Source organism: Zosterops lateralis (genome assembly GCF_965231275.1).
Source record: "Zosterops lateralis genome assembly, chromosome: 13".
In the NCBI taxonomy this organism is placed as follows: domain Eukaryota; kingdom Metazoa; phylum Chordata; class Aves; order Passeriformes; family Zosteropidae; genus Zosterops; species Zosterops lateralis.
This window is the reverse complement of record NC_139773.1, coordinates 4,711,672-4,737,017: the sequence shown is the minus strand read 5'-3', so window position 1 is coordinate 4,737,017 and position 25,346 is coordinate 4,711,672. Positions and strand designations below refer to the sequence as shown.

Here is a 25,346-nt window from a genome sequence, read left to right as displayed (position 1 = left end):
CTTTTTTTTTTTTTTTTTTTTTTTTTTTTTTTTTTTTTTTTGAGTGTGGAGGAAAAAATTGGAGTGGGAAAGAATATAAATTCCCTGTTATTAATGTATTTGTTGCACAATGCCAACTGTTGCTTTACTGTTGTATTTAAGCACATCATTGTTCATATATTGGTAATAAGGTAATTGCCATACCTTCTCACAAACAAAATACAATTAACTATATATATTCACAGAAGGCCTATAAATTAATAGTAATTTAATATTTTTTACAAAATGTTAACAAAAATATTTCCCCAGAATACTTACCCATCTTTAGTGCTTCATAGATTTAAAATACTGAAGCATTTGTTTTAAAATCAAATGGTATTAAAGCTACTTTAAATAAAACTTTCTTTTTCATAGAATGTAATTGCAAAATATTTGATAAATTCAACATTTAATAAGATGCCTATTTTGAATCAGGTAATTCATCCTGATTTTTGTACAGAAGGGATAAAATAGATTCAATGATTATTCAATAATAACATTAAAAGCAGATTTTCAGGTAAGTTTTGTGTATGCTTAGAAATAGCCTTCACAAGCCTTACATTTTATTTTTACCTTACAAGTAAACCATTACCTGAAAATAAGTCAGTATAAACCAGCCAGCTAAGGACACTTAGCAGAGGAGAGTATTGGCCACATTCAATAGTAGAAATTCAATCAGGAATCACAGCAATAGTCTGTGTTCCCATCAACCTTCTTAAATAGCCGCATACGGTGTTGGTTGGTTTGGGGTTTTTTTTTTGTGTTCAGCACTAAACATGACCTTAAATAAGCCATACTCAAAAGAAGTTTAATGAATATCTTCTTTTCTTGATCCTAAAAAGGCATAAGATGAACTTAAACAGTCACCTCACATAACTGGACAAATTCTTTTTGTATTAAAATTTTAAAAATATTGCCCATTGTGAACAGATCAGTCAAAGGGAGAGGAAAGGAGGGTTAATACACATGAACAAACTGAAATATTTCCTTTAGAAAAGCTGCTTTAATAACACATATATTTTGTTATTAGAAAAGATTGTAAAAATGCAAAGAGTGTGCAATGCTCACAATTTTTATATTATGAACAAAGCAAAAGATATGGGGTTGTCTTTAATTTTCTACAGAAAATAACAATGTGCCTGATTTAAGTCAGGAAGCAGTAGATAATTTCAAGATCAAAACCCCTTCCTTTAAAGAAAAGGAAGAAAATTCCTTTACACTTATTGTTATTATTAACCCACTCTTTAAAAAGGTTCTCAGTAGAAAACCTCTCAGTTTTGGAAATTCACAACATGATTAGAAGTTAAGAAATCATTTCACTCGCCTGCGCCTAAAGAGAGCAATTATTAAAATTGGTGAAGTATTTCAGAGAGGAGAGCACGAAAAAATACGGGAAGATGAAACTGAATTTTTGACACGAAGGCTAAGAGTCAGGGAATGTAAATGTTTGGAGAGAGCAGAGTTCATAGGCAGGGAGAGCGATTGCAGCTCTCGGTGTTGTTTTGTTTGGCGGCGGAGGCACTTGGCGCTTTCTCCGAGCTCCCTCTGCTGAGCGGCCGCTGCCACTGCACCCAGAGCGGCCCCGCAGCGCCCGGGAGCCGCGGCCAGCAGAGAGATGGGCCCAGAGAGCCCCGCAAACGGAAATGTCTGCTGCCAAACGGGTCACCCAATGCCGCTCCTTCTCGAGAAGAGACAGGAGATAAACACAAAGACACGCCGGACATCCCACCCCGAGCCAAAACCCAACTCTGCTGCTCTGGGCGGTGCTTTGAAGAGCTCATCTGTCCTCACTGCAGCGAGAAAAAGCTACACTTGAGGAACAAGCCCTATAAACAGTGTTCAGAGAGCAAACATTGCCCACTGGAGAAGTGAAATTATAGACAATATTTACATATTAATTAAAAAGGGGCTTTAACAGCAAGGAGTCAAAGCTTCCCTCTTACTTTTACCTTTTACCTTTTCTTTTACCAGGATGTAAATGTTGGCTTCAGTTTTGGCTGAACTACATTTAAATTTAATTAAACCATTCTACAACTGATTCTCATTTGTAAAACATCTCATATGACTCCTCATCAATGCACAGCACTAATAAACTGTATATAAGATATTTAGATGCTGTGCAAATTAAGGCAGGAACTGCAGAAATAAGGAACATGGCTTAGTACAAGCATGACAACTATTCTTTAGTGATGTTCTCCTACCCTGAATTGGACTGTTTTGACCAGGACCTACAAAAAAAATTTCTGAAAAATGAGTAAGGGAATTCTGAAAGGAACAGTAAAGTCTCCCTTATGCATTGGACAAGGAACCACCTCTCCATGTTAGAAACATCACTGCTTTCTTAGTAAGTTTAGGTTATATTGGCCCAAAGGTACAGTTCTTGAGCTCCATATTCCAATGTCTGTGTTAAACAATAGGTCTGGTAAGAAACAGATCCAATTAAACCCTATTGCTGCTGTTTGCTGTGCAATTTGGGGTAATTAAAGAAACAGTGCCAATGAAGTGTAAAACTTCTGGTTCTTGCCTGTGCTATTGGAATGGGAACACCAAAGAGCAAACACAAGAAACTGAATCAAGATCTGATCTGATTTTTTTTTCCACAGGTTCTTGGGACAACAAAGACTGGGAATAGCAAATTTTAAGGTTTGTTTGGGTTTTTTTGTTTTGTTTTTGGTTTGGTGGGGTTTTCTTTTTTATTTTCTTTTTTTTTTTTTTTTTTACTTCTGAGTGTCAATAGTTTTAGATAATGGTCTAAACTACATTATCAACAACTGAAATTTTGTTTGTTTTTTAATCATATATTTAATTTGCCACGTGGAGGATTTACTAATAAAATGCTGCAACACTGTCAAACATCATTCTTCAAGGTATTCCTATCTTCCAGAGTCTCAGAGACCTGATTTTTGCAATACACCATGGACACCTTGCTTATTAGCAAGGCTGCAACCAAATGACACTATCAACATCAGGCCTTGGAAATTTATTCCTATCTGAGACATCAATGAGCCAGGAATTTAAGAAAAAAATAATCGACAATGCCAACAAATCTTCTAGATCTCATAGGAGACTAATTTACTTCCAGGTCTAAAATCAGTAAAAATAGTCCTGGCCTTTGAAATCCTGCTGGTTTATTTAAGATGGTTTTGCTCCTGAAGAAAGACAGCCTGCAATTCTGAACATCCTGTGGCAGTGAGGCAGAGCATGCCAGCCATCAAATTCTAGTTGTTCATTCCACTGACTGGAAAAATGCTTGCAGTTTGATTTCTTTTATAGGGCCACATTTGAGCAAGCAACATTTATAGAGATGACTTACCTAATTAGATTCAAAGAGTGATTTGCTATCTCAGCAATAGTTTTTAAATGTACAAATCTAGACAGAGAGGCATTTTGTAAACAGGTGTGAATGACACTGCTCCATCAGGCATTAAATTGGAGCTGCTCCTGAAAAATTGTATCGTTTATGCATTTATGTTACCAATGTTTTACCAACTGCAGTGTTTTCACACCAAATATTTTTTGTGGTGTACAGTCAATGATATTTAAGCAAAATCTCTCACCCTTTTAATGGTGGCATGAAACAGCCTCCTGTGTGCTTCTCCTATCTCTGAGGAGATGAAAATTACCCCTGAGGAGTACCCGTAGCCTTTGAAACAGGGCTACAAACCAGGTAATGACAGAGGGAAAACACCTGATACCTACAGGCAGTTTTTGCCTTTCTAAAGGAGCAACAGCTGTGAAAAGAGGAAACCATTTTACCTCCTGACAGCCCTGTGACAGTTGTACTGGGTTGTGCTGGGGATGTGACCACGGGCCCCCGGAGGGCTCCTGCATGGCCGCTCCCCTCGGCCTCCTCCCGTGAGGGCACCGCGCCCCGCTCCCGCCTGGGGGGAGAGTTTTCTTCTTCACACCTTTGCCCGAGCACTCGGGTGTCACATTCATACTGTAGTAGGAGAAAGGGTCTCAATTAGACAAGAGCAGCGCATCCTGCAGGCTCTCGACTGTGGTTGGTGGGGATGAGCCGCGGTGCCCTCAGCCCGCCCGGCCCCTCCATGGGGCCCGTCCGGTGCCTTCAGCCCGCCTGTGCTCGCCATCGCACCCTCCCTGTGCCCTCAGCCCGCCCGTCCTCTCCATGGGGCCCGTCCGGTGCCCTCACCCCGCCTGTGCTCGCCATCGGACCCGCCCGCGGTGCCCTCAGCCCGCCCGGCCCCTCCATCGGACCCTCCCCGTGCCCTCAGCCCCCCGTCCTCTCCATCGGACCCTCCCTGTGCCCTCAGCCCGCCCCTGCCCCTCCATGGGCCCGCCCGCGGTGCCCTCAGCCCGGCCGGCCCCGGGAGGAAGGCGGGAACTCGCCCCTCACAGAAAGAACAACGCCTGCCTCGCTCCCCTCCATCCGGCCCGGGCCCGGCCCACCTGGGCAGTGATCCCCAGCCCCAGACGTGGTGCAGAAAACACTCCTGTTACAGACAGGCTGCTCTCCCTGTTCTCAAACTATTCCCCCTTGCATACAGGCACACAATGTTTAAACGTTGAGGAGGGATTCAAGTGTTGGCCCTTCACAGAGAGGCAGAGATGGCTGTGGCTCAGGTTGCAGTGGCATTTAATTAGGGGAAAGATGACCACAGAACAGTCAGGGTTGGAAGGCTCCGCTGGAGATCACCCAGTCCACCCCCCTGTCCAGGCAGGGTCACCTGGAGCAGGTGACATGGAACATGTCCGGGTGGGTTTGGAATGTCTCCAGAGAGGGAGGGAGACTCCATGAGCACCCCGGGCACCTGTCCCAGGGCTCTGCCACCCTCAACATGAAGTTCTTCCTCATGCTGAGGTGAAACTTCTTGTGTTTTATCTTACGGCCATTGCTTCTCAGCCTGTTGCTGGGCACCACTGAGGAGTCTGGCACCACCAACTGGCACCCACTTTGGAGATATTTATAAGTGTTAATTATATCCCCTCTCAGTCTTCTCTTATCCAGACTTAACGGGCCCAGCTTGCCCAGTATCTCCTCATCAGAGATGCACCATTCCCTTAAACATCTTTGTGCCCTCCACTGGACCCACTCCAGGAGCTCCATGTCTCTCTGTACTGGGGAGCACAGCACTGGACACAGCACATCAGATGTGGCTGCAGTAGGGCCAAGCACAGGGGAGGATCATCTCCTTGACCAGTGAAGAGAATGTTTTGGATCTGCTGACAAAGTGAATCATTAAACAGACAAACGGCTTGAGGGAAGAAGATAAGTTTTCAGCCACAAGTAGTGTAAAAACAACACAGAAAATGGACAGCAAAAGCTAAATACACATCAGCCATTCAGACAGTTTTCAAATTAAAGTCTGAAAGACCCATATTCTTAAAGTAAAACATCCTTTTTATTTGTTTTATTAGAAACATCGCACAGAGAGGCAGAGCCTTTCACAAGCACGTGTGAGCCCATTTCTCCCGAGGAGGGTTAGTTTCTCTGGCTATAGACTGTTAGGACCTTTGGCAGAGCCAAGCAGAGCTGCTGAGAGGGGCACGCACAGCGCAGGGGAGCAAACTGCCGCAGGGCTCTGGCAGGGAAAGGGCAAGTCAAGGTTAGCTAGGAAATTCACGTTTTCTAGGATTACAGTAAAATGAAGAGCAAAAAATGCACGTTTCTGGACTTGGGTTTCTTCCATCACAGTTTTCAGTCCTCTCCACCACACAGGTTCAGCAGTGCCCTCTGATAATCCCCTTTTGTGTCTTGCTGTAAAGCAAGGGAAGAAAAATACAAAATACATATTAGGAAACAATCACAAAATATGAAAGCATATGAATTATATTCTAAACCTGTGGGACAGTCTATGATTCACATTGAAGCCTTCTCAGCCTGGAAGAGACTATCTTGATTGAGTTTTATTTATGTGTGAGCTGAAATTATTTAATCATTATTGTGATACAAATGCAAGGCCAAGAAGAGAGAAATTTGGGTATGAAAAAGAGTAACACAACCAAGGAAAGCTGCAGGATCTGATTCTGCTTCGTCTCACTGATCACTGCAAAAATCATACACCAAGGTCACTATTAAAGAAAATTGCTAATAATCTACAATTGACACCTGCAGGAAATGATTCTGGGTTAAGATTTTGACTCTGCTTAATCTACACAAGGAATAATGTAGCACATGCTGTTGTGAGGGTGAAGATTAGCTTTGAAACAGAGGCACAAGCTCTTTACCTATGCCCCAAGTTAGACAAAAGCTAGCACCTGTAGCTCCTATCTAATCACAGAAATGGACAAAAGTCACTCTAGCTAAAGAGCCTTCTCCTTGAGCACTGAAATGAAAGGGAGTTGCAATTTAGATGCTCTATTTTCATTCAGCAATCACAGAACAACTGTCTTTTCTTTTGATCTGAGGATAGGGACAGGTGAACAGAATTTTCCTTCAGAACACATCAGCTGATTGCACAAAGCCTGCATATAACTGTTAAGTGGTTGCCAAGAACTGTACCAGCTGTGGGCTTTGAAGATAAAGGTGGGCTTTTCCATAGTACAGAGATAATACAATACTCTCACTGCAGCCTCTAACACACCTCCCATGAATTCTAGTGGTACCACAAATCCAGTGAAGACTGCTGCAAAGGCCCATGATATAAAATCAAAGATGCAAAACTTGCCTGGATGAAGTAATAGAGAGATTTCCCATATTTCCTCTTGAATTCACTCTTGATTTTCAGCATGTCAACCTCGCAGCGGGATACCATAATCCTGATCAGGACCTTGTCCCGGGTTCCCTTGCCCTACAAGTAGACACACATTTAGAGCTGCAACAGCTGAAATGCATAACAAGCCTTTACCATCAGTTAATGACAGGACAGCTAACTACAGGCAACCAAGATGAGCAATAAAAGATACAATGAAGTAAATCTTCTAACAAAGGTCATTATTATGGTCCAAACATTTGAGCACGAATGTACCTTTCTCATCAGCAGTGTTTAACCAACTTGAAGTCCCAAATTTAACTTAGACTGTAAGCAGCACTTTTGTTTCACCAGGTCTTCCTGGAATCCCCTAATCCCTGTCACCAAGTGTTGCTCTTTCATCCTTTTTTATCAGAAAATGTTTTGAGGCAAATTTAATATTTTATTTTGGTGTTTAATAAATGGCTTTTTCTGCTATTAGCTCTTGGTTACATGCAAAAGATGTGTCTAACTTTGCTAATTATAATCAACTGATCTAATAAAGATCTTTATTATGAGACCCTTTCCTACATTTCCCTATACCAGATGAATCTGAATATATAATTCAGACTCATAACTGTTAAAGAATGCTTTTGAACAATATTAGGTAATTGTTAATTTATTCACATGCCAGTCACATTTCATATGAACAGAAGTGCCTAACAATGACAACAACAAAAATAGCAGAAAGAAAAAACAATGTTTCCTACCTTCATGGAATCATACAGTCTGTCTGCAAAATACAGCTGCTTGTTCTGAATGCACTGGACTGAAGAGAGAGACAAGAATAATTAAATATCCTGCCCATACACAGGACACAGAATATTGCAGCCATATTTAAAGATATGATAAGCAGTCAAAATAAGGTTTTCAGCAAAAGTTCCTCCAAAAAGGGGACATAGAGAAAATATTTTTACCTGACTTGCTACTTAGAAGTCATTTGGTTTAGTTTGTGACTGAACAGCAGATGCTCACACTCTTAGGAAGTGTTTCCTTCCATGTAAATGGCATCATTTCAGAATTGTAAAATTTGAGAATGCAGCCCTCCTCAACAGCTCCCAATTCATTGTTCCACTTCTGGAAGCAAGCTCTCCTCTGGAAACACTCCTTGTGTACTAATCCATGAGAAGCCTCCTTTTCAAGGCTGAGCTCTGTTTTTACTCCATTTGCATTACACAGCTCTCAGCTCACCCTTAGTCTGAAATGGATTTTCCCCTTAGAGAACTCCCTCTTAAACACAGTGACATCCTTGTCACCCTCACCTCGTGGCACAGTATCAGACTTACATCCTGCCTCCCTATTTCAGAGAATACAGTGTCAGATCAGCTCTTCAATTGGCCCCTACCACCCCTCATTGCCTGCCTGTCTTCTCCTCTCAGACACACTCTGTTTTCTCTCCAGCCTTTGTGGGCACTGAACAATTTCAACCTTTTTGTTTGCTTGGGGAAACAAACATTAAGCCTCTATATCAAATAAAAATGGAACTAACAGCTGATCATAACACACATGCATTTTCATTTTAACTGCAAAGTATGTATTTTGCAGAGGGCAAAAATAAGCTGCTTCTCAATATCTGCAATATCCTAAAATACACCAGTGGATCCAACAACACCAGCACGTCCAGCTAATTTCTCATCCAGCAGGGTGAATCTAGGCCCTACCTTTATCATGATACATTGCAAGAGTCCTGAAAAGATCCCATAGAAAGACAGTCTTTACTTCAGGGTAACTTACCAAGATTAAGGAAGGCATTCTCCAAATCTCCCTTAACCTCCTTCTTGATGCTCTCCAACATATCATATGGGCTGTAGCTCTTGTACCTGTCAAACACTAGCACAGAAAAGAAAGCAGGTGAAATCAAAACCAGACCAAGAACTGGCAGAAATAACCAGCCAAAGCATGAACACAGACACAGGAATGTGGAGACAAATGATTAATAAATATCTATGCAGATCCTTCTGAGAATCTCATCTTAAATACAAGCATAAGTGTGTCAGCTAAAGGTCCCATGCCGTGGCCTTTGTGTTTTCCTTAAACAACTCCATAATCTGGGAAAATACCATCTTAATCCTGTACTGGTATTTTTTGAAACAACAGTGATTTAAGCTCTGAGAAGTCTTCAAATGCTTTTTCCCTGTGCTGCTTTAGAGCAGTATCAGGGCTGCTTTTGAGTCTTCACTGGCAGATTTAAACACATGATATAGCTAAGCTACCTTGGCACAGAGGTAAAAGCTAAAGGATTTCCCAAGGTCTCCTGCATCCACGCTTTCTAGGTTTGCAACAGCTTTGTTTTCAGTGTATGTGACATAAAATTGAGCATTGTTACACTTGTGTAAAAAAGAGCTGTACACACTTAAAATGTGAGATCAACATATCCACAGAAAAAAAAATAGATATTATAAAAAAATTAAACCTTGGACATGAATTAAGGCTTATGAGATCTCCTACATTTTTTAGTGGTTTTCAAAATTGTTTTAATGATATCTGAGACAAAATAGTTACCATTTTGTTACAGCTTTCTCTTACAGGAAAAAAAAAACAACTGTCTCTTGAATAGTACCTTTCTGCAGGTGGGGAACACTTCTTTCAGTCATAATGTTGATCCACTTGGGAACATCAGTTCCCTTTCTCTTCACACCAGCATCATAGAGGTCCTGGAGTTAGAAAGAGAAAGACAATCACCAAAAACCCAGGAGTTGCACAAGAAGCCATTACAGATGTATACATTTTCCTTATTGGAAAGACAAGCACTACTGGAACTATGTCTGTGGGAGAAACACACAAGGATACGTGGTTGGGCAGGTCACCAGGACAACATTCAAGAATCTAAATCTGACACTAAGACTAATTACTTTAGATTCACCTCTGCCTACAGCTTTACTCTGTAGCTCTGTTTACCTCAGCAGAACTGCTCTTGACAGATGCAGATGTAACAAACAAGCATTAACAGCTACTAAGTTCAGTGTAATGGATGTGTTTCTTTTTGCTAAAGGCTCTCTCTCTTCATGTGTCTAAAAGAAATACCAGAGAGCTTCTGTATAGGGGGTAAGTGGTCTGTGAAAATTGATAACCTGAAGGTATGAGGACTGCAAGTGGCAGATTCACTGACACCATGCAAACATTACGGTGCTGGACAATCTGAGATATACACACCTACTTCACAAATGCTCTCCAATTCCACGGTATTTTTATGTTCAATATCCCCCAAAGCCTGACCAACTGGAGATACTTCATGGTCATCAGCAGCACTTACCCTGGCATCTTGGTCAATCAGCTCATAATCAATCACAGAGGTATCTTCACACCTTTTGCCCTTCAAACAAGATAACAGTATTTTAGGAAGGTTTCATAGAAAGTAAGCAGCTTGCTATGTGCATATTCCATTATTTTTTCTTTTATTAACCTGAATTTGCTAAATGAGTAACTTCATACTCCACCTCCACAATGAAGCTAATGCTGTGAATGCTGCATTTCTGTTCAAATACTTTGCCCTTCAACATTTGAATATATTTTTTCCCCCAAAGGTCAGTGAAAATACAGGGAAATTTCAGAGTGTATCAGACCAATTGTTTCACTGGCAGCCACCACTCAGACACATTAGAAAAAGGGGAAAACTGGGAAGAGCCCTACCTTGGCCAGGGCCACCATTAGCTTGCGGAAGTCACCAGACGTGTCTGATACGATGTCCTTTTCCAGTTCTGTCTTGTACACTAGGAAACAAAGAGCTCTTTTCAGGCAAAAGGTGTCTTACAAATACTCCTTTGCAAGAAAAAGGGATGCTAATTACTGTGTTTTATGAACATAAGCAAACAGTTACAATCTAAGTCAGGGGTGGAGGGCAATGAAAACAAGCCCACGCTTGCCTACATCAAACCCAGCATTGCTACCAGCTAGTCATGAGTTCCATGCAATCAGTCTCTCATGGAAAGCTAATAAAAATTTTCATTTAGACACAACGTGTATTAGTAGCAAGTAGCCTTCAATCTGCTACCAAGCAACACGACAAAAGTATATAAACCACACAAATATCCAAAACATCAGTACAACAGAGCAGAGAACCAAAGCAGATTTGAGTGAGCTTTCTAATAATGAAATTCACACTGAGGGGAATTTATCCAAGTAATTCAGTGCAAAAGACATAGTACATGGAAGCTTGCAAAGTAAACTCACTTTCCCTGTAGACTCTGTTGATTTCACTGAGCTCCTGATTTGTTCGGGAGCAGATGATTTCAATGAGTGTGTCTTCATCAGTTCCCAGCCCCTGCAACACACACAGGACTCAGTTAGGAGCTAGCAATGAACAGGAATGCTTAAATGGCTTAAAAACATTTTACAGAAATCTCCTCTCCCCCACTCTAACACTTCAGGGATGTTTTTTTGCCAACTGCTTCTGAGAAAAAAAACAGATGGAGTATTTCCAGTGGCTTGGACATCCTGTATATGTTCTCTCTGGGCAATGTGCACCTGCTGTGAGTGTCTAACAGTGGCCTCCTCAGCAGCATAACTGCAGAAGGTCAGCATATCATGGCCTGTGTGATTTTTTTCTGTCCAGTGGGAGCATAGGAAGAAAATCCAGCCTCATCCTCCTGTTAGGATGCTGTTTGTTAAGCCCACCTATAACAGAATGTCATTTTGCAGGTGGCACAAACAGGCATAGTTTCCACAGGATTTCAAGAGAAGTAACATCCTGGGAAACTGTCTCATGGTGCAGTCATGTAGAAAATTGGAGGCAATAATGTAGCAAAGTACCCATTGGGTAAAATCTCTCCCTTGAAGGGGCAAGAAAGTGGGACAAACAAACAAACAGAGGAGTAAACCCAAGTAATTTTATTAAAATGGTTTAAAGCGAAGAGAACTAGGAGAGCTTTTCACACAATGGCTCTAATAAGTACCTGGGGAAAAAATGGAAGATTAGCAATACATGAAGATAATACATAATTTTCTAAATATTTTTGAAATATTTTTAAGGATGTGTAACAGAAAAATAATTAACTCCTCAGTGATAACTTTGCTTTCCTCAATTCTGATGCCAAAGTCATAGCTTGTAAAGCTTTATGTATCAAGTCAAACTTAAGTTCAGGAAAATTCAGAGCATTGAGAAGTGCTTTGCTAATTCAGACCAGGTGCCTGGGAGCTGGGAGGAGCAACCCGTGGAGAACATAGAATATTCTACATTTGGGACTACTCTGAAGCAATTTCTTGGTCTTTAATCCCAAATCCCAAACTAGTTTGAGTCACAATGAATTATGGATAGACTGTATTCAGACCAGGAGAGGGCAGCATCTGATTACTCAAACAGGGCATTTGGCCCACAGTTGAAGAGTTACCATCTCCATAGTGGGTTGGTTTTTCGGATTTGGGGATTTAAGGGTTTTTTTTGGGGGGGGTAGGAGTAGTGTGCTGGAGGGGATGGTTTTGTTTTTTTATTTATTACCTCCTTTTTAATCATCTGGAGAAGTTAATTAATTTGTTTTATTGACATGTTCTAAATTTCAGACATAACTTAGTACTTGTCTTTAATTCTTAAAAAAAAAAAATTAACTTGAAGAAGAACATCCAGAATGCAAGTGATGATTAGATGATTATAACTAAAATTTCCCACACCTTAGTTTGCTTAAAAAGGTGATTGTACTGGCATGAGCACCTCTCAAGTCTTGTTTCAGTGGCCTGCAGAGCAGATATTTCTTTCTGCAAGGACTGCTTCTGATGCTCCATCTTCCTCATCTTCTACACAGGGGCAGGTCTGGTACAGGATGTTCCTTCCAGATCAGTGACATGACCCAGTAACTGAAAACTACTGTTTAAGCCTAAAAATGCCAGCAGAGGATCTGATGGCTTGTGCTAACAGCTGCTCACTTAAAGGTTTCTCATACTGTGAACCTGTGCATTATTTGTAAGAGCAGTCAGCAAAGCAGCCATGCAGAGCAGCCTGCCTGTTACTCCTGAGCTGACAAGAATGAGTTTTTCCTTAAAGAGAGGAATTTAAAAACCACATAGTTCCATGATTTCTCTCATTTTGGATGCCTTGCAGCTGGATATTTAAACTGTAGCACTAAAAAAAAAAATCAGCTTGAAAACTATGGCCCTGGATATGAAGTCCATATTCTTTCCAGAGACAGCGACATCAGATGAATAATGTTAAATTTTAAAGTTTATTTACCTTCATGGCAGCTTTCAATTCAGAGGCATCATACTGTGCTGGTGTCTTCAGCAAGCCCAAGATCACTGCCTCCAAATGACCTGAGAGAGCAGACTTGAGTGCTGCAGAAAGTTCCTGCAAAATAGATGGGATGATGGAAGAAAAGAAATTAAAGCTCACTTCTGATCTCCAGAGAATTTCACCTGTAGGGCTTTAAGTCTCCAAGCCTGTAGCAGTGTTTCTTACAAACTGACAAGAAAACAGAAACATAAAGAGCTTTCTGGCTGTGAAAGACTACCAAAAATTAGGGCAAAGGAATTTTTTTCTAATCCTCTGAAAATAAGAAATGCACCAGTGTCTGACATAGTGCTGGGAAGCACCGTGCAGACACATCTGAACAGCTTCACTCCGGTCCTGAGTGAAAAAGCACTGATGCTTTGTTGGAGTTAATAAGCACAGATGGATCTGAGTTTGACTCGCTGTGGTCAGTGCTTCTCCATCATACTCCCACAGTTCTCCCAGCAGCACTTTATTATTTGTGGTTTTCCTCTTATCCCAGCCCTTTACTAGCTAAGATATTGGAAAATTGACTGCACACTTATTCCATCGTAAGGCCCAGTTCCCAACAAGTTATCTGAGGAGATAAAAAATCATCCCTGAGCACTGAAAATTTAAGCCTGTCTGAAGGAAACTATCAGAAGATTGTAGCCTAAATCCCTATTGTTAATTGCCACTTAGCCCTGGAAATAGAAACAGCCAGGGATGTTTACTGCAGAGGATGCAAATCTGCATCATAATAGTCAGAGCCCATGTCCTCTTATGGGTTTCAGATGCAACTTGAATTATGCTGGTTATCAGCTTCCCTGTAGTTTATGTTACAAAGTTGGAATCCCTGGGATCAAGTCTGGGGTTCACACAGATCCAGTAGTCCCTAAGCTGAAGTTAAATCTGCAGCTTTCAGAAGGGAATTGCTGCATTTCAGTTGCTGGTTTCTGACTAACAATCACTGAGCTGGAGAGGCAGGGGAAAAGGGGGTAGAGAAAATGACCTCAGCTGAATTGCAGAGAAGTTTGTGCCAGAGAGATAATGAGCCAAGACATTTAGTTAATTTCCAGAGTCACCCACTTAATCCAGGGCACTAATTGATGCTAATACTGTATGCACTTACTGCATGGATCTGCCAAGGGAGGCAATGGGGTTTGGGGCATCTGGCTGCTTTAGACTGAGAAACATTTCACTACAACCACTCCACTTGGGATACAATGCCCCAGCCTTTATTGGGGTGCATTCTTCAGAACTGCCACAGGAAAAATAGCACACATGTGTAATAAAATTTTAAGGAACAAGCTGCCCAGAGAAGTTGTGACTGACTCATCCCTGGAAGTGTTTAAAAGGCCAGGCAGGATGGGGCTATGAGCAACCTGATCTAGTGGAAGGTGCCCATCTTGGGCATCTAAGTTCCCTTCCAACCTAAACCAAGAGTTTCCATCAGACACTGCTCATCCCAAAGGAATTAAAAGAGAGGTAGACTATGTGACATTTAAAAATTATGATCTACTGATAGATCCTGCAACACACAAAGCAACCAGCCTAATACAGCACAACACACTGCCAACAAAATCTGCACAGCTGCTGGCAAAGAAAACCATCAGACACTGTCCCTAGAAGATATACCTACGTGTCTTTTCATATCCCACTTCCTCCTCTCTTGCCTCCTCACATGTTTATCTCTCTGAGTGGTTTCTACTGCACATTTCCATTGTTTATACGACTGTTTTATTCTTTGGCACTTGTTAAACTTCTGATAAATTCAGTTTGTTCTTGGGTCGCAGCAAGGGAAAAAAGTGAGAGAGAAACATGAAAAAAGTTGCAGATTTTCTTGACTGTGCATTTTTTATGGTCATGCAGAACATTTAACAAAGCTTTAAAGTGACACATTTCATGACTGGGGTCCATTAATGTGCAGGTTGTCCCAGTGTCCCCAGGGCAGGATGTGCAGACGTGTGCACACATGCACAACCTGGCCGTGCCTCTGCATACACCTCTATCATTCATGCAGAAAAGCTGGTGAGCTGCCAACATTTAACTCCAAATTTACATCTTGTTTCAGATGAGTATTCTGGGATGCTACTGGAGGACTACCATTTGGGGTCTGGCAAACCTGGAAGAGATACATTCATCATAATCTGAACTCTATATAAATTTTCCTCTTTTTCACTGGCATGAAGCTTCAGATATGGTAAGATTCTCAAAACTTCTAAAGAGAAGAGCTCTTGCCTCCCAGACAGCAAGACTGATTTTGCAGAATTCTGCACACATCTCTCAGATTTCTCCCCATCAGTACCAAAGGTATTTCTGCCAGGATAATTTTTAATGAGTTCAACTCATTACATCACTATTCCACAGCTGCAGTGCTCGTAGCACAACTGACTGCAGTCCTTTCTCAGCTAAGCTAGCTGTGAGAAGAGAAACAGAACACTTCCCTTATGCTGAGTTGTCTTAACAAAATAAACAAAAATCCAACACCTGCCAAAAATATAAACCAACTAAAAGAAAAAAAACCCAAACAATCCCATAAAGCATCTCTTTCTCGTTTTTTCCTTCAAATGGAGGCACTTCATGCCAGTGACTTCTCTGCACTTTTAGCACATTTTGCCAGGGAACCCTGTGGATCCCATTGTGATTTCTGAAAGTGCTAGGAAACCACAATCTCCCACAGATTGCAGTCCCAGTGGTTCATACTCAACACATTTCAAAGTTCTACCAGCCCTAAACTGTGACAGTATGGACAAAGTAGATGCATCTTGAATTTCAGTGAAAAGACAAACCCTGAAAAATCTAACTGTCCACAAGAAAAATATTTAATCATTACTACTTCTTCATATTTTACTACCTTTTTGGTTCTCCTCTGATAGGCAAAAGCAATGTCCTGCCTCTGTTCATTGCTGCGGTTTGTCAGGATGTTGATGATGGTGACCTCATCCACACCTACAAAGACACAAGACAGAGAATTAGAGAAGCTTTCTTGTCACTGTTCTTGTAGCAGAATGTTCCCCAACACAGCACATGTGCTGTCTGGAGCAGAGCTCAGCAGCACTCACTAGTTAGTGTTTATCCTGTCCTGGCCCTGGGGTAAAAGCCACAATTAGATGCAGATCTGTGGACACCTCAAAGTCCAGTTTGTTACCACCTTTGCTACTCTGTCTTGTGCTTCACTTATGTGTCTGTGCACTAGTTTTCAAGCACTCAGAATTCTACAAAAAGTTGCTTAAGAACACAGACTTTAAAACTTGTATTTACTAAAGCCTGTCCTGTCATTTTAGTGGAGTTCTTTTTTTTTTTTTCAATCAAGACTTCTTAATAAAGCAGTTATGTTTTCTATTTAAGCCATTTAATCCATCACTCCAAACATGGAAATGGGAAAAGAAACCAGTATATTTAATTTAGTATGTTTCAGAGGCTCAAAAGACAGAAGAGATTTTTGACACTGAAAGAATTAAGTATGTGCTACTTCTTTTTCCAATCACTGCAAGATCCATGCTGAGCTGTAACTGGCACACCTAGAGGATGTGGATGCTCAAACTCCCAACTTACCTTTCTAGTAAGTGAACTACATATCAGCAAAGGTTTAGTTTTAAGGGAATCATTCCAAATTCATGCACTTCAGTGCAACTGTCAGCTTTTGAAGCAAACAGGTGGCTCTATAATCTAGAGGTCAGAACAAGCCCAGAGCTTCACCTCAGTTCTCTCTGTTTAATAAAGGTATTATGAATAGCTTTTTTCCCCACTTGCACACACATCAGTGTAAAATATGATTTCTTAATAAAAAACTCCACAAAGTAAGGACTGGATCAGCAGCCACAAGCAGAACTCAGATCTCTGCCAGAATCCAGCTACATTTCTTTCCCCTATTACCCAAAGTAACCTGAAACAAAGAACTACAACAGATACTACAAAAATGAATCATATAAAGTAGGAATCTTCAAAAAAACCTTTTAGTCCCTAGCTGCAGAGTCTAAAATTATAAGTCAAATCTAAAAATTCTCTCTCTCTCTTCACCACATCTTTTATGATGAAATACATTTGGTAGCCTCGGGTCCTTAGCTTGTGCTGAGGCAGACCTACATCAGAGCTCTGATTCACACAAGCTTGGCCTGCAAATGACACCATAAAGCTCTGGAAAGCATCATGTGTCTAAGTTACAAACTCTGAGCTGAAAACAGGCTGACTGCACATTTCAGTCATAATCTACTCCCGCACATTTTAAAGTGTTCCCATATCAGAAAAGGAAACAAATTCTCCCTGTCCAGAAAGGGCCACACACAGACATTGAGCCTTTCAGCTGTTGCAGGCCCACAGCACAAGCCAATGTCTTCAGCTTTTTAATAAATTCTGAATTTAAACCATTCTTGGCATTCAAAAAAGCAAAGGACATTTTCAAGTTGTACCACAATTGCTACAGTTTAGAAGCCCACAAATGAATGACTTGACTGCATCCAAGTTCCTTATACACATACTATGGAAATATGAAGTTAACTCATGGCTCTGGCATTCGGTGGAAAGAAAGTGCTTGTACTTCATTCACACTGGGGAATCATGCTGCACGCACAGGATGCTGACTCACAGCTCCTGAGGTGGGGCAGAGCAGGACAGCAGCAGCTCAAACACTTTCCTTTGCTGTTTGCTAAAGTCTCTCAAAGTTTCAAGGCAATGAAACAGAGTTTATTTCCAAATTTATTCTGCCTAGGCAGATTTTATCCCTGCATTTCTGTCAGTGGGGAATGGAAAGAAAAATTCTGTTAAACGACAGCTTTTCTTGTGAAAGAGGCAACGTGTGGCATTGGTAAGATCACAGTGTTGGAGCTCAATCAGCAAAAATGAGGAAATGAACGTGAATGGGGTCAAAGGGAAAAATTTAGATAAAACAAGACCATAATTTCAGCTCTGCTATTTTGCTTAGCAACAGTTCACCAAACCCAAACCATGTCGCAATGAGATATTTCTTCAGTGACAGTTTTAATATTTGGAATATGTGACTGATGCAGTTTGGTGGATTTCAGGCACTGCCCTCTCTCACCAGCAAGCCAGCAGATTATCCTCTAAAAGCTTTTCCTTCATAGTCTTAAAAACTCTGTCAAAAGCTATGGGCATGCTCGATATATTACATAAACAAAAGAGCTTTCTGTAAGATTGAATTGACTGGTTTACATATCATCATTGTTTTACCAGATTCTGGACATAATGAATTTATTACAGATCTATGTTCTAAGCCCATTCCTACAACAAACCTGGGCCTGAATTCTGCCAGCCATGGAATAAAAAAGTATCCCATGAGACCTCAATAGAAGGCTGCAAGTAACAAATATTCACAACCTGGTTTGAAAAAAATTATTTAACAGGTACATGAGACACACAAAGTGTCAATGCTAAGAAATAACTGAAACAGAAGAGACACCTCAGCTGTTGTCTTTGCTACAAGAAAAAAAGAAAAGGAAATCTGACATAAGCTCTGTTAGTGCTTTTCAAGAATGTTTCTTCTGTTTAGGTTCATGTACATCAGCTAATCTACACACAGAGCACAGTAGAGCATTATACAGAAATTAAACAGCTTCTTGTCCTATGCAGCAAAAAGCAACATTTACAAAGGACATGCCAAGGCACTAAATGAATTTGCTGCAGAAACACTAAAGAGCATAAAAATGAAACACAGCCATGGCATTTATACCAATAGGAACAAGCCAGAACTGTAACAAGTTATTTGTATTATGCAACCTCTAGGTTGTACAATTCCTAACTACAAGGTTTTATATGACCTGAAGTCATTTTTGCACGTTTCCCTTCCTAGGCTGGTGGATATGTGTAAACTCCCTGCATTTAATTCAGCTCCACTCAAAGCCCTGAAAAGGGCTGCACAAAGTATTTGAGCAGTCTAGTTTTTGCAGGTAGATCTAAACTCAAATAAACACATCACAGTATTTTCCAGAGGTCTCCACAGATGAACAGATGGCTTAACAACCTCTGAGGAATTAATCTGAAGAGTGTGAATGAATGCTGAAATATTTAGATATTACACAGAGCAGCACAGTCACACACTCTGTACTAATCTCTTCCCCAAACCACATAGAGAGCTGTTTAGACAGTAAAGTAAGTGTTAGCCATTTTACACAAGAATCACTGAAATAGAGATTCATGACTCTGATTCTGGGAGTCTCCTTTACTAAGACACAGCTGGATAATAGTTTATATGCTAACTCTCCCAAACAGGCCTGCCCTGATGGCAAACACCAGACTTCAGGCACTGTTTATATAAGGTACAGCCAGAGATAAGACTCTACAAGATCTCATTTCCATGGAACTGCTAGAATTTCCAATATATTGGAAAGACTGCTTTGGTGAGTGTGAAATACAGGCCCATTATAGCATGTACAGACCTTGATTTTCAACACAAGGAAATCCCAAGGGCTCAGATACCAGGAGTTCTTTATCCTGGAAAGAGTAAAGCCCCCAAAATGTTTTTTACGTACTTGGGTTCTTGTTTGTTTGGTTTTTTTTTTAAATTTTCAACCACAAACCAGCTTGCATATATATTTATAACTTATCTCTCTCATTGTTTTAGATTGAACAATTTAATACACATTCCTCTTCATCATTCTGTGATAACTTACATTGCTTATTTCTACTTCCCACATGCAATGCAAACTAATTGCTAGAGAAATGGTGATACTTCCCAGGGAAATGGTACCTGCTGTGGATGTAGACAGTTTCATGTAGATGTTCATTATGGGTGTTATATTTTAGTTCAAAAACTACTTAGATATTTGCTAGAATTATTTTAAAACTTGTTCTTGCAGGTAACTCTTTACATTGCTCTTCATAAAAAACATGTTCCAGTTCTTGAACATGTTCCAGAACATGCAGTTCTTGTCTGGATGAACTGAAATTTTAATTTGAGGAACAACCCTACATATATTTTAGAGAGTTCACATTTTATCAAATCTTCTGAATTAGCAGATGAAAATATCCTGTTCTAAAGCATTCAAAGTACCTGGAAGAAGGGTCATAACATTCTAGTTCTTAATTTTCCACAAGAATACTTCCTTTGTGAGGTTCTTTAGGGTGGAAGATCTGGTATCAAAACCATAAAGAGAATTTCTCTTTAAAGCCACTTTCCTAAAATAAGTTCTGGGTAACAAACCAATAAGCAGAGAGAAGCTCAATCCTACAAACATGGAGGTCCATGAGTAAGTTCCCTATTATTCACTCGGAGAGTTGAAAATCATCTCTCTAGTGAAATATTTCAATGTAACTTAACTGCACTGCTTATCTTTGCTGGGAGAAAATGGAAAGACAACATGAGCCTGACTTTCCTGACTGGAAAAGCTTTTGAACTGCCTAGGATATTGCAATTTCCTTTTGCAATAATTAGCAGCTTGAGTTTTTACCTATCCTGAGAGTGTGATGGTGTATTAGACATGTCTGGATTTGCCTTATAATCAGAGCTGCAAAAAATTATGAAGTCTAGACAAAACTCAAAGCATCTGCTGCCAAACCTGATGATGTCTATATATAAACTCTCTCACCTGAGAATTAAAAAAAAAACAAACCCAAACCATAAATGATCAAATTCAGAACTGAACCCACTTTAATAAGGAATTTCTCCAGTTAAATCAAGAAATCTTGTGAAATAAAGCCTTGTGTTTGTTATGGAGGGGATATATTTTATGTTTTGTAGCAAGTCAAACACATGCTTTGCTGGCATTGATGGAAGACTTAGCATTTCTTCCTGATGAGAAATTGTTTGGCTTTTAAATTTCTCTCTGACATGAAGGCAAAAGACTTGCCAGCCCCAGCTACACCCAGCTGTTGCTGCTCTGGCCTGGAGCAAGTGTGGAAAGTGTGGCACTCCCTGTCCCAGGACTAGGACAGGATTCCAGCCCCAGGGATGCCACCAAGGCATCACTTCAGAGCTGTAGTTCACACTCCCTGCTCTCCTGATGGTTTCAATACACCAGAGGGAAGCCTGTCTAATAACCCAGCTCAGAGCAGCTCTCACATTGCCCTGCCCCTGAAATACTGCAAACTCACTTCAGAAACAAGTTTTTAGAACCTTCTTTGACCCCAAATTAATACAAGATGAGTATTTAGTTCAAAACCCAGGAGAAAAATGTTCAAACCACCCCTATGCAGCTGTCTGGAGAGCTGAAAGGAAGAGCTGAATGCCTAATCCAACAATCCAGTAGAAATCCATGATTCAGAGCCCACTCCCAAATCACTGCCAAAGGAGCTGACACTTCATTCTCAAGTGGCAGAAAAAAAGAAGAATTTGAAGTACTGATGAGTCAAGAGAGAAAAAGGGGACACTTTCAGTGATAATATCAACAACTCATGGCTACAAACTTAAAAGTACACTCAAAGTAAGCACTTACAGGGCTCAAAAACTAACTTGGTCAAGATTTCCCCAGTGCAGCCTGAGGAATCCAACACCTCCTAAAGTAGATATCCTTGAAGAAGGATATCAAAACGTTGGTGTTGAGACACAGTTTTGTTTTGTTTTTTCCCAGCCAGGCTTCTACCTTCCAACAGAAAGGGAGGCCCAGCACCTGCTGCTCACCTTTGGTCTTGATGGCTGTTTCCAGGGCTGCAGCATCACGGTCAGCATCAAAGTTGGAGTAAGCCTTTACTGTGGCATAGGCACTTGGAGGGAGAGAATGCTGCAAGGAAAAGAACAAAAAAACCTTCAGAGTTAAACTGTGCAATTGCTGCAATTAGTAAAACACATGTCTCTCAGTTACCTGGTATTTAGCCCAATGTTTAATTGCAAGAACTATCATCAGGTTATCTGTGAAAATGGAATTCTGCTCAGAGCCACTGAACTCTCTTCTCTGACATGTATTGCCCAGAAATGCACTCACAGCTGTGCTTATTGTAACACAGAACATATACAAATAGATATTACACAGATTGCAGCAAAACCACAATACCTTCCACGTTTACTCATTAAACTTGAATATTCTAAAATCTGAAGTTTTCTGGCTAGATCTGAAGGAAAATGACTAGAGGAAACTAATTCCAAGGAAGTTAAACTCTACAGTGTTTCAGATTTGATTACAGGCTACAAATAATAATAATTTAAAAAGTGCACTTTTTTTCTGACTTTATCATTGTTAATCTTCAATTTCCTATCTCATGAACTTTAAACATAACACACACAAAAAGATCTATTTAGGGCCATAGTTCTAGAAAGCAGAAGTTATGCATAATTTTTTGAAACTCTTGGCCTCCAGATCCTCACTTTAAGCAGCACGAGGCTTGCAAAACCAAATGACATTTCAAATTACCTCTGCTAAGAGTAAGAGGACTCTCAGGTAAGCTCACTTAGTAAACAGATGCAATATTTTCCAAGTTACTAGATTTTATCAGCTGTTGATTATGTTATTCTCCTGAGGATTATAGCTGCAAGCAGAGGGTGACCAGAACAGAGATTTAACTCTTCTCAGCTGCTTCAGTGGAAGCAAACAGCTTGTTATCTCCTCCCAGGGGAAGGATAAATTAAACCACAGATTTTCATACAAGTAGCTGGGTAATATTCACAAATCCCCCTCTGCTGAGTTTGATTTAGAAACCTAAACCTCTGGCAGAGGTAGAGCTACTAGCACCTGAAATTGCCACAGCCATTTCCTAAGTGAATGAAGAACTAAGCTTGGGAAAGATCCCAAGAAACTTTTGTTTCCATCTCTAACTCCAAAAGGAGGCCGGGTTCATGAACAGAACTAAGCTATCCTAATATCCCTGGAAAATATTTTTACGTGCAAATTTTTAAGAGGACAACTTTTAAGTAAAAATTTCCATGGTTTCTGACTAATTTTGACTCTATCCCTGCAGAGGTCATGCTGCTCTGTCCAGATTCCTCTGGCAGCAACCCCTGTGCCTTCTGGGGACAGTCTGTTTTATGATGGGAAGTCAAAACAGCACCAATAAACTGAATCATTTTCTTTTGTCTCTTACCATCAGTGCAGCCCAGCAAAGTGGCCCCAGTTTGGCCCGGAGCCACACCACAAAACACAGCCTTTGCTTTTAGCAGATCAAGTTGGCAATTGGAACAGTAAATGAAGACAGGCAGTGCAGCCTCAGAGAAATCTGTGTGCCTGAAAGATTCCCAAGCCAGGCATCCCCATCCTGGGCACTGCTCATCAACCAGCACTCTGGGTTATCTGAAGCAAGACACCTGGTGAACCCAGCAGGGCTGGGTACCTCTCCTTCCACACAGCTCTAAGTATTTTCTCAGTAATTTGGATGGAGTAGTTTACTCTAAAGATGACAGCAAACACTGTCAAAATAAACAGCATAATTTGCAATTTGGTGGCCATTTTTCCTCTGTCCCTCCACCCAAGGCATGTACCAAGACAGACTGAGGCTCCCTGACACCTGGCAGGTCTGACCAGGGTGACTGCCTTCTGGTAAACAGCCATTTAAATTCCATTTATTCAATTACTCTGGTACACTACTGCACTAGAGTACTAGTACTGTATGTTTGCAGACAAGACAGCTTTTAAACTGACTTTCCATTTAGTTCAGTACAAAATTCTTTACAATGTGGACGTAAAAATCCAGATAATGTACAACTGCACCACCTCCATGGGCCAAACTAAAGCACAGAAATTGGTTTTCTCCCTATGCATTTTAGTGTGCTTTAGAGGTCCTCCAACTGCTTTACTTCCTCTGAGCTTGACAAATTTTATCCTATTGGGAAACATGGGGGAGAAGGAAATATCACCAAGAGCTGCAGAGGCTTAATTTAACCTAAGAACACCAGGACCCTTTCACAATCTCTACATCTGAGTATTCTGAGAATCTGTCTGTACTCTTGTGGGTACAGAAACTGGGAGCACAGATCAAGCCCAGCCCAAGTCCATCCTCTCCTGACAGGAAGGAGGGCTGAGGCAATCAAGCCTTTACCTTCACTCAGATCAGCTGCTGTACCACTGATGCAGAGCACAGGGGTCCAGCCACAACCATTCTACACCCTCAAGGTTAAAAACTTTTTTAAGAGAAAAAACTGGTGGCCCAACTACCATGTTTAACATGAGTTAAATTGCTAAATCATTGCTTAGAGGAACTGGGCTGATGCTGCAGACCCACATAGGCCAGCTCTCAGTAATTCTGGCTTCCAGCTTCCAGCACAAACCAGTGTCTGAGCCTTCTTACCCCCTGCAGCAGGATTTCTGATGGAAATGCTGCCATGGAACAGTACTCAAATCTGACTTTTGCAACTACTTGCAAGCATCAAGGAAGAAATATTTCTGTCCTTGAGAATAGATTGCTTAATTATTGTTCCAAAAGTAATTTTCCATTGAAAAACACAACCATGAAAGCTGCAGACTTCATTGCTTTTGCACTACAAACCAGTTTTACTACTCACCTACAGTGAACTGGCCAGTTCTTTGCAACAGCTCTTCCACAAACAAAGTCTGGTATAATTCATTTTGCAACAAGTAACAAAAATTGGCAAAACATTTGCTTGTACCAAGCTCAGATCCGGAGCTACCAGTTTTAAGTGTAACAAATTCATTAGAAATGTGATGAAATCATGCATGGATAGGATTCACTTCCTCTTCAGTGACAATCACAGAACCACAAATTCATGGCATAATATGCTGATACCACACAGATGGTAGATGACCATCTAACTGCAACTTAAGAAATCAAACAAAGACTGTGGCTTTCTGGTATTTCAATAAAACTATAAACCAAGTGCAGATGTGATGAAAAATAGGCAATCAAAACTAAAACAGAAAATGAGAAAATAAGTTTGAGAAAATAAATGTTTTCAAGAGCTAGCTTGGTTTTGGTGATAACCATTACAGGAATTAGATCCCAAATATTTTTGTTCTCATATTGTTCTCCATTTTTAACTGAGGGGGGGGAAAATTCAGAGGGTATGAGCAAAACTGAACATATTTCCATCTTCTGTTCTCATCCTTAACTCACTCATTCCTTTGGGAGGAAGAGGGACACAGATGCAAACCAGACATTGTTTGCCCTGTGATCTCTTTGATAAGGCCCAGCAGGAGGATGCTGCTCGTGCTGCTGGCCAGTTAGAGGAACTCTCATTAAATCATATAACTGTTCTATGGTTTACAGCTGGTTTGTGGATGAAAACTGATCCCTGCTGATTAGTTTTTTAGCCAATAAAAGTTTAAGAGATGTGTGGAATCTTGTAAACTGCACAGCTCAGTAAAATTGTTGGTGCAGAGTCCTGTAAAAGGAATGAGATGAGACATTTAACTAAAACAAACTTTTCTTGTTTAGATAATAATACTTACATCTCCTTCAAGGGTGAGCTTGCTTAAAATTTCATGAACAGTGGACATCTTGAAAGAATGCTGGAGGAAGAGAAAAGAAAGACAAAGTAGAATTAAATATATTTACAGTTACATCAGTGTGTCACACCAGTCTTGAAGCACTGCAGCACTTCAAGTGACACAGTCCAAAGGATT

At 40.6% G+C, this 25,346-nt stretch overlaps 1 protein-coding gene across 4 annotated transcripts in view; it reads right to left on the bottom strand.

Moving 5' to 3' along the window:
* Positions 1–5,365: 5,365 nt before the first annotated feature.
* Positions 5,366–25,346, bottom strand: part of LOC310914868 (annexin A2) — a 59,733-nt gene continuing 39,752 nt past the window's right edge. For all 4 annotated transcript variants that reach the window (XM_083871338.1, XM_083871335.1, XM_083871336.1 and 1 more), the window contains 12 exons: positions 25,173–25,232; positions 21,461–21,560; positions 15,743–15,837; positions 12,871–12,984; positions 10,881–10,971; positions 10,341–10,420; positions 9,964–10,023; positions 9,271–9,364; positions 8,445–8,540; positions 7,421–7,479; positions 6,644–6,770; positions 5,366–5,733 (listed from right to left, as the gene is read on the bottom strand). In XM_083871338.1, coding sequence (XP_083727464.1) covers positions 5,678–5,733; positions 6,644–6,770; positions 7,421–7,479; positions 8,445–8,540; positions 9,271–9,364; positions 9,964–10,023; positions 10,341–10,420; positions 10,881–10,971; positions 12,871–12,984; positions 15,743–15,837; positions 21,461–21,560; positions 25,173–25,232 — 1,032 coding nt within the window. In that variant the 3' untranslated portion in view covers positions 5,366–5,677. The remainder of the gene's footprint in view (positions 5,734–6,643; positions 6,771–7,420; positions 7,480–8,444; positions 8,541–9,270; positions 9,365–9,963; positions 10,024–10,340; positions 10,421–10,880; positions 10,972–12,870; positions 12,985–15,742; positions 15,838–21,460; positions 21,561–25,172; positions 25,233–25,346) is intronic.